Consider the following 10,340-nt stretch of genomic DNA (forward strand, 5'->3'; position numbering starts at 1 on the left):
TATATATATATATACACGATTACATAAACATATAGAAAGTAATTGGACAAAGTTTTTAAGTCTATTGGTCCTGCTCTTCGGAAGGATTAATTAATTCTATTACTTAATTAAAATCATTTAAATTGTTTTTAAATAGTAATAAAAAAACACAAATAACACAAAACAACACACAAAATAAAATCCAAATCATTGCCACTGTTAGATAAAATATGTGTGTGAGCTCATGATGAGCTCCTGCTGCCCTCCATCTGTGTTATAAAGAGAAAGTGCAAGTATTGGCTCTTGCTGTAACACCTCCTTCCAACATACATCCAATCAGAGGGAAGAGCAGCAAAGCAGAGCTGCCTGTGTGAGTCTGTGCTCAGAAACAGAAAAGCACAACGCAAGAATGCTCCACAGTGTCTCAGGTATGTCCATCATCATCACCAGCCACACATGCACGCTTGCATCTGGAAGTTTACCGAGGTTGTGGTGTTAGATTTTGTGTCCGCTAAACAGCTATACAGCAGCATTGAGGGAAACGTAGTCTCTTGTGCAAAAAGAACCATGTGTCAGAGCAACTGTAATGCTGATGTAATATGTTACGTAGGTATGATCTGCTGTATTCTCTGAGAACATGCCTGTGTTGAATATGTGTGTGAGGTAATTATAAAATCCTTAGACCTTTCATCTTTGTGCACATTACACAATGCAAGTGCTGTCCTTCAGTCTTTGACAGTGTTATTTATCTTCATTGCTGCTGCTCTTATTTCCAAAATGCATTATGTAGTATTTATTTCATTTTAGGCCACCAAGATTTTTGATAACTTTAAGTCCTTCAACTCAGTGTTTTGCAAAAAGGAGAGTGGGTAGAGGAGGAGGGTTACTGGAGATCGATGGCGACCTGGTACAATGGTTTAGAATCTGTGTCTAGAAAAAATCAATTTGTTTGATGTGTCTAGTAAGTTCATCACATATTTAATTTAGCTATTTTAGACAGATAGCATCTTTGTCAGGTTAGGGCAGTGGTTCCCAAATATATATTTGTATATATATGGCCTGCATGTATTTATTAATTAAAATGTCAGCTTTGGATTTTGCTTATTTCTTCCGTGGAAATCCCACTTAAAGAAACACTCCAAACCACCATCGCATTTTTAATGTTGCACATACCCAGAGGTGCTCGCACCACACTTTAGATATCCCTGGGTTAAGGTTAGCCACAGTATGTCATGGCAGTTTTATTAAACTGAAAATTGTGAAGTAAAGCCCAGGAGTCTGTAAGTAAGCCATGAGTTTTATAAACATCCTTTTTGTAGATTGATTGCTGAGAATTCGACGAGATGTAAAGTAAGAGATGTAGCGCCTTTGCGAGAGATAAAAAATTAAGTGAATGTTCAACCTCATGTATAAAACCTGTTTCACCAGGCATGGGGTCTGAGTCACATTTGGTAGACTGATGTCAGTGATCAGTTAGAGAAAGAGATGTGTTCTGTGTTAGCACCCTTACCTAAGCCTCTTGCCCATTAGCAACCTAAGGATGTAGTGCCATCAGACTCCCTGATTGTGGGTATCTTATCCCAGGACAAACCAGATCTCCTGTGAAGTGGAAAAGAAAAACTCCCACTGTGTCTATAGTCACTACTATAGTCACACAATATGTACCAGTGAACAGGTAAAATAGGCGTGAGTAATAGTAGTAAGAAAACATGGTGAGGCATCTTTTAATTACTATGGCCCACGCCTGTGGAACGGCCTGCCAGAGAGCCAGAGGGTCGCAGAGGCTATTTTTATGTTTTTTGAAGGCAGGCTGAAGACCAACCTTTTTAACCTAGCTTTTAATTGATTTTAACTTATTCCTTCTACATCCCTTTAACTTTGTATCTCTGTTTAATTAGATTATGTAATGCATTTATTTCGGTGTTGCTTTGGCCCAGAGACAATGTCTCTGTCATTGGTGTGGAACCCCAGAGTTCACCTCTTGGGCATGTTCGAATCCCGGTTAGGGCGGTTGGTACCTTCCAGTGGACTCACCACCTGCAGGAAGGTTTGAGGGGTTGGTACGGTGCAGTGTGATTTGGATGGCGACTGCTGCCCCCGCGACCCGGTAACGGATAAGCGGATGAAAATGTATGGATGGATGGATGGACCTCTCTTATTGCTTCGTCATGCCACAGCTCCAGTGTTTTTCCTCTCCTCTTGGGGAGCCCTCCACACTGGAAGTTGTGGCTGCCTGTGGGAACATCGCCCCAGGGGCTGCCCTACATGGGCTGCCCTACATGGGCTGGACGAGCGCCACATGGGGGCATGTTGGCCACGGTGTCAGCTTCTCACTTCTGTCCTGTTCGGGTTAGTCCTTGAGATGGCGACCACAAGCGCCCTTGTAGATGCTGTTGGCAAAATTTCCTGGTGTGGATGGTTCCCCGATAAAGCTTTCTTCACTTGAATTCTCAGTTGCCAGCCTTATTGTGTGAGTGAGTGAGTGAGTGAGTGAGTGAGTGAGTGAGTGAGTGAGTGAGTGAGGGAGTGGGTGAGCAATTCATTGAGCTTGTATCTATGTGAGGGGGTTGGGTCTTTTAACCTTGTATCTGTACAGCACTTTGTGCTGCATTCATTGTATAAAAAGTGTTATATAAATAAGTAAAGTTAAAGGTAAAAACAAGGATTAGGATTAATAATCATGGTAAATTGAATCAATGTTATAATGTTGATTCAAGTTTGAAAGACTAAATAAAGTAAATATAATTCTGATAGTACATAAAGTTAGTGGAAGATAACAGCTGAAGTAAAAAGTAAAACGATAACATAGATTTAAGTAGTAAGTAATTATGGTAGTAAAAGAGAATAAATTAGGTGAATATGTTTCTAATTTGGAGTAAAGTTAACGTTTGAAAACATACATTTCAGTCAGAATTTGACAGACAAATGTGGGGTTTGATTATGTAGATGGCAGTCAGAGATTTTTTTAAAAATAGCCTGTAAATTGTCAATGGAATGAATGAGTAACAGAGCGCTTTATATGAAAACTTATGTCCTGTATTGAGCTGAGAAGGGAGTTAGCAACCCTACATGTACTGATAAAGTTTTGTTTTTTTGCACGACGCACTCTTACTATCACCCACAAACGCACATTTGAGTACTAATTTAACCCTCCCGTTGTCCTTCATATGTATGCACCAGAGGTGGGACCAAGTCATTGCTTTGCAAGTCACAAGCAAGTCTCAAGTCTTTGCACTCAAGTCCGAATAAAGTCTCAAGTCAAAATAGGCAAAGTCCGAGTCGAATCCAAGTCAAGACTGAAAAGTGTCAAGTCAAGCCCCAAGTCCTGCCGTTTCTGTTTCGAGTCCTTTTGAGTCCTTCCGCTCACTGCCACTCGTTTTTTGTTGACCATCTCGTAGTTTTTAAATCCGAACACCACCACCTTTGGTATCATTTTCTCTGACCCACGCATTGTTCAACAGCTCTTTCTCATTGGTTGTCCCGCAATTTGATTGGCTCGATATTATTGCGTCAAAACAACGTGGGTCTAATTTGATTGGATGTTGTGCCGACGGCACATACACACACAGATACGCACACACGTACACAATGAGAGATACGGAGCGCTCCTCAATAACTTACTTTATAATCTTTGGGTTTTGGAGAAAGTATCGAGTCTTGTCAAGTCAAAGGGCTCGAGTACAAGTGAAGTCACGAGTCATTGATGTTAAAGTCAAAGTCGAGTTCCAAATCTCTTTACATTTTGTCAAGTTGAATCTAAAGTCATCAAATTGATGACTCGAGTCTGACTCGAGTCCAAGTCATGAGACTCGAGTCCACACCTCTGGTATGCACCCAGCATCCTCGTGACCTGGTTTGCATCTTGTCCCAGAATCAGAATGTAAGCACCGAGTCACCTAGACCCAAAGGACAAGACGAGGGTTAACCACTTGAAACACAGGCATAAAGCAGCAGAGGTTTCAAACCTCTCCATGCTCGGAGGGTCGTCTCGCATCATGTTTCCCAGGAGTTTACGAATAATGTCTATTGACTTGGGGTGCGAAGGTTTGGGAACTAAAATATGGGTCACCAGAAAAAAAGTTTGGGAAACACTGTTTTAGATAATGATGACACACTAACACCTCACCAAGTATTTTTAAGTTATTTGACAAAATTGTGTTTACATTTTTAGAGAAACGTAAATATGCAAAATCAAATAATTACATGGATACAATATAAGGACTCCCATTTTCTGTTCTGTTGCCTGTTAACTATGCAGAAAGCTTGATTCATTTTTTATATTCTCTATATTTACTCCATGTTTATACTGTATATTGTCTAATGTGACAAAATCCTTACTCAAGTGAAATAGCTTTATGCGACCCAAAGGGGGAAAAAGGCACTTAGCATTTTTCTGATTGATACCCTCACTTTAGGTCAGTGGTTCTCAATAATTTTCTGTCATACCCCTCCAGGGTACAGACATTTTTAATGCCCCCTCGTGACCCAAAGGGGGAAAAAGGCACTTAGCCTTTTTCCGATAAAATGTATTTTGTACTTATTTGTACAAACAACTGTATGTCCTGCTGCCACCTAGTGACTTGAGGCTTGTTTACCATTCAAGAAAATGGCATGATGGCATTATTTATCATGATGCTAACCAATACATTTATGTTAGTGCACTTAAGATTACCATAGTAGTGTTGACACTGACTGACGTTAACAACTGATCAAGACTGTATCTCATTGGAGTTTGTGTAAAAACAAAACAAAATGCAGTCTGCTTCATGGTGTGGCACGTATTCCATTATTTGCCGACAATTCATAACTGCTGCAGCACAGAGTGTCTCAGTGTGCTGTGTCTCATATTTTCTACAGGGACATTTTCACAATGTGTGGGAGGCAGATCTGCAGTCTTACATAATATTACATTCTCTACAATGACACTGGATTGAGCTGGTATTCAAGCACTTCTTTTTCACTTTCTGCACATCATGAACACATGCATGCACAGATGGACACACACATAGACCAGACTTCAACCTCTCAACATATGAAAGTGTTTCTGCATCTGGCAGAGAACATTTAAGTCTTATTAAGCATTGGTCACACTCATATATTCTGATTTTTGTTAACAAACTAATCTTAGTTGTTGTGAAAAAGTGATGATGAGTTACATACATACATGTATTTTTATAGTCAATTTATTTACTCTACAGTGGATAAAGCTTAATGAGTTTTCCCCATTTTCTTTCTTTCTGTTTGTAGAAATCTATCCTGTCGGATAAAGAAGAACCAGATGGAAAAGAAGTAAACCAAGGTTGCAGCGAAACAAAATATCACCACATTGTCAGTGTCACCATGGAAACCCCTGAGCAATCACCAGTGCCGGCGGACAGTGAGATAATGGTTTCTCTTGAGCAGGGAAAAAGCTTCAGTGCAGATGATGAACAAGTATTTGTAGAGACAAGCTCGCCCAAAAACACAGAAGAAGAAAGGACAATGCTTGACTCTTACGCAGATGATCTGCAAACAGGAGCAGAAGAGATTGATAACCCTGACTTTCGTGACACTAGTGTTTCTATTGAGTTGCCTTGTCAGGATCAGGAGAAGGTTTTTGCATTAGATTCCGCAGATCAAGAGTACAGCAGAACTGGCTCAGTAACTTCTTCTGTTTCTAACACACAGTTCAGTGCAGAAAGTGTCTTTGAGAATGAAGTTGATTGTGAAACACAAGACACACACAAACAAGACCTAGAAGTGCAGAGCCCTAAAATACATCATTATCTCGAACAAAACCCAGAATCTATACCAGAACAAAACCCCAATGTTGAAAATAACCTTAAAATAGAGGATCACAGTCAGCCGGAGCCACAGGAGTACCCTGAGGTAGGATTTTATCTTCAGCAAGAGCAACATTCTGAAGTTGAATTGTATCTTGAGCCAGATGAAGTGCCCAACTTAGACCTATACCCGAAGACACAGCAAGACATGGATGTAGATTTTTCTGTTGATCCAGCGCAACAATCCTACCTCGAAATGTATTCTAATGATGATCTTGGTCCTAAAGATAATGAATATGAAATTGTACCAACTGCTGACACCGAAGAAACCCCAGACAATCAGGAAATACAGCATGAGTTGTCTATTTCACAAGGGTCACCTTTAAAACATTGTACTCAAGAAGCAAAGTCAGATGAATATTTCAGTGAATCGTTTCCAGACCTTGACCTGGAGGAAATGGATGAATTTGTGAGAGCTGAAATCGCAGCTGCTTCTCCAGATAGTGAGACTGATGAAAAGTGGAGAACTATATTCTCCTCTTCTATTAATAAAGAAGATGATGATTCATATTTGGATAGTCTTGAGTTGAGTGCTCAGGAACTCTTCGTACCGAAATTAGAGGATACAGAGTTTGAAGAACCAGACAACAACGTAAAAGAAGTGTCTTTTGAGGTTCCACAAGTAGAAGTTCTTGAACAACCTGATGAAATTATTTCCTTCACCGGCCTTGCACAAGAACTCAAATACAACCTTTTAGGTTTCCAGGGTTTGTCCAAAATCTCTGAAGATGAAAGCGAAAATGCTAAAGATATCAATCATCACCATATCACCCACCAGGAGCATAGCAGTGTAGATCAAAACAAAAAAATGCCTAAAGACTTCTGTGTGATACAGGAGACCAAGAGCGAGAATGTTAGCACAGAGCATGTTGACTTCCAGCTTGCTCAGAAACAGTGGCGGGAAATGGAGAAGCAAACCAAGAACAGGATCATGTTGCCTACAATCAAGCAGCCCAGCTTTCATGGCAGCCACAGTTTTATGTACAAACCAGTCCGCAAAATTGAAAGAGATTACAAGAAAGCACTTGATATGGAGAGTTTGAATCTGGTTGGGGATTATATTCACACTCAAACCAGCCCCTGCTCAGAGGATTCTGGGGTAGATGATTCTAGTTACAGGTCTCCCTGTGATGAGCCGGAAACCTCACTTAAAGGAGAGTTTTGTCAATCACTTAATAGGAATGACAATTTCAGGAGAGAGGAGTTGCTGTCTAGGATGGGAAAATCAACTGATTGCAATCCATCACGAAGTATGCCCAGATCCATGAGCACTCCTCTGACACCTCCATTTATTATCACGTCTTCGCCTACTAAGGAATCATTACATCATGAAGTGTCAGCAAACAATGTTGTTATACTTGATCCCAGCAGCAACAGACTTAGCAAAGACAGCACTGCAGCTCAGTCAGGAGAGTGGCACTCCGAAGGCCACAGTTCTAACCTCATCATCCTAGAGACATCAAATCTAATTATTCGCAGTGCCTCTGATTTCTCCCTTAACAAAGCACAAGAACCACAGCAGGAGAAAATGTTCCTAAATAACCCCTTTTTCAAGCTGCGGTCAAGAAGCACAATATCACTTGTAGACGAAGAGATAAAAATGGTAAATCAGAGGGAGGAAGAGTTGAAAAAAGAGAGAGCCAACCTGTACGGTCAAGACGTGTGGAATGCTGAAAGAACTTTGTCCAATCAAATGGACACCTTGGCATTTAAGACTCCAGGTATATCTACAAAACAATGTCAACATTTACATGTTTTCCAATGAATTCTGTTACGTTTAAACTAACATATTTTTTGGACATTGTTTTAGCCATTCCGCCTGAGAAGTGCAAGTCCTCTCCATCATCACCAATGAAAGTGGCCCGCAGGATGAATCGCTCTGCTTTGTCATGTGACCAGAGAGTAAGCAAAACCTTGACTATTGAAAGTCTTCATTGATATTCAATAGATGCAGCCATTTTGAAGTAAAAAAAAAGTGGTAAAAAGAATTAATTGAATTGAAGTTCAATTAATTGAACAACAAGTTCAATTAATAGTCAAAAAAAGTTTTGAAATGCCCGTGTCAACTTTTCTGACTTTAATGAACTGAGTTCAATGAATGTGATCAGACCCCTGATTTACTCATTCTTAGCATATGCCAGTATTAAGCATTAATGGCTGCAGTGCAAAGTGCCTATTTGGTAACAACAATGAAATGTTAATACATTTTCAGCTTTATATTACACCTGTTTATTTCAACATAAATTAATTAATTTCAACATAAATAAATTATTTAATCTATAAAATGTTGCACAACCTAATGGTGTTGACACTTAGACTTAGGTCTAACATAAGATGGTGCAGGTGTAGGGTTGCCAACTGTACACTGTTTTGACTGTGACATCCTGTATTTTGATCATAATAACTTTGTCCCATACGGGATGGCATATGCATTGCCTCTACATCTGGCATCTACCTGTGTGTAAGTCTTTGAATGTGTGCGACTGTGTACTGCATAGGTGTCCAAACTTTTTTTGGGGTACTGATTAAATACATGTAGCTCTGAGATACAATATCAGTCTATTTTTGCCATACACCAGGGGTGTCACACTCAAATTCACAGTGGGCCAAAATTAAAAACTGGGACAAAGTTGCAGCCCTTAATATTTATGGAAAAATTGACTGTGCAATTGTGCATATTTCCCCTTCTCTTCAGATATGTAATGTAGACTTTTTCATATGGAAACAAACGTTAGTTTTGCGTTAAAACTAAATATGGAACAACCAAAGCTTAATATTATAAACACATGAGAAATTACATTTTAAATAAAACACACATCAGTGGTATTTGTTTCTTATTATGTCTCTTTATCTTTAGCCCTTCAAGTTCCTTTTTATTTATTTTTTATTTTTTCAAAGGCCAACAACAAAAAAACATACATTGTTAGTACTACATATTCTGCCAGTATATAGTGGCTATATACTGGCGGGCCAACTCTAGTATTTGATATGACCTTGCATGCCAAATGTAATTACAGATTTGGCCCCTTTGCGATCTACCGGTAGATTCTGATCTACTTATTTGGCACCTCTGCTGTACTGCTTTGAAATGTGACCCTAGGACTTTTGTTGTTGGAGTGTGGTAATTGGTTACGGGCGTACTCAAGCAGCAGGTCAGGTCACACTGGTCAATGGCGCTTGTTCGCAGATTCTCGTTGCAAGAGCTGTTCTACACAAACATACAAGAGAAGCACTTTTATGGACCCTTGATATTTTCTTAATGATTAGGGATAGGTGCCTTTTTAGAGGGATGGTTGCCCAAAACAACATTCAAATGCATATATTAGTAAAACAGAACCACACCAAAGTGTCCCATATTTTCAGACTCCATTGTTGGAAACCCTACACTGGTGAGTCCAGGTGCTGTCATGGCAGCTCCACAACTCCACTTTACTTCTGTTGTATTGTTTGCCTCTTTTACTCCATCATCTTCTACAACTGAAACACACTTTTGGACAACTCAACACAAGAAAACCTGTTTGTTGGTTCGCACTGCTCCACCTGACCAAAGAAGATTCTCCAGGGTGCAACCCAGTGCAGTTTGACCCCCACAGAATAGAGAAAAGAGGAAGAAACACAGAGGTCGGCAAGAAAACCCAGGAGAAGCAAACTCCAACAGAAAGCACACCATCAATTGCTGCCCAGCCTCCTGCTGACCAATGTTTAGTCTCTGGACAATAAGCTGGACAATATCAGGGCCACAGATGGACAATCGGGATACCAACATCTTTTGTTTCACAGACAGGGCTGACTCCCAATATGCCGGACCATCCATCCTTTCATCAGAGGACTTTGCCATGTTTCATATAGACAGGCCGAGTTACTCGGGTAAAACCAAGAAAAGAGGTGTGTGTTTCTTCACCAACAACAACTTGTGTGACTCAAGGAATGTTTCAGTCCTGCCATGCTCCTGCTCGCCACATCTGGAGCACCTCATCATTATCTATCGTCCCTTGTACGTCCCCCAGGAGTTTGGCTCCTACCACCCTAGGCTGACACTTTACAACAAAAAGACCACATCCTCAACACCAACTCACCACACATGTGCATACTAAGTCCTCTGCTTAACTCACTATACACCCATGACTGCCAAAATTTAACGTCCAGTTGCCTAACGGAACTTCTTCAACTTTGACCATGACCTGGATGACTGAGAATCTTCATAGACATATCTCCAGTATCACTGTGAAGTTAGCATATGATACAGTGTTAGTTGTTCTGATCACCAAAAACCCCGGGGAGTTAGCCTGTCTATGTTGTTCCAGACAGGCTAATCACCCACTGTGCTGCTTTCACCACCCGTTCCGGGGTTCTTTGCGTCCTCTGCTGTTCAGCAACTGAACCACACTGTAGAGCAGTAGGGCAGAAGACTCACTTACCTGATGCTGCTTCAGTTGCATGGGGGTGTCTTCCTTCTCTGGAAGAGCAGGATAGTTGTGGGCCCCCCCTTTTGCGGTGGTCAAAGTAGGCAAAGAACTGGTTCAGGGAGTCAGGTGATGT

At 40.5% G+C, this 10,340-nt stretch overlaps 1 protein-coding gene across 2 annotated transcripts in view; it reads left to right on the top strand.

Annotated features, from left to right (window-relative positions):
- palmdb (palmdelphin b) overlaps positions 1-10,340 on the top strand; it is a 41,426-nt gene that overhangs the window by 26,989 nt on the left and 4,097 nt on the right. Inside the window, exons 1-3 of one of the 2 annotated variants that reach the window (XM_008307366.3) lie at positions 188-407; positions 5,227-7,522; positions 7,612-7,703. In XM_008307366.3, coding sequence (XP_008305588.2) covers positions 5,320-7,522; positions 7,612-7,703 — 2,295 coding nt within the window. In that variant the 5' untranslated portion in view covers positions 188-407; positions 5,227-5,319. Of the gene's footprint in view, positions 1-187; positions 408-5,226; positions 7,523-7,611; positions 7,704-10,340 lie in introns of those variants that run through there. The other variant, XM_017031748.2, reaches the window with a different exon arrangement.

Source organism: Cynoglossus semilaevis, chromosome 3 (genome assembly GCF_000523025.1).
Source record: "Cynoglossus semilaevis isolate Cse_v1.0 chromosome 3, Cse_v1.0, whole genome shotgun sequence".
NCBI classification, from domain to species: domain Eukaryota; kingdom Metazoa; phylum Chordata; class Actinopteri; order Pleuronectiformes; family Cynoglossidae; genus Cynoglossus; species Cynoglossus semilaevis.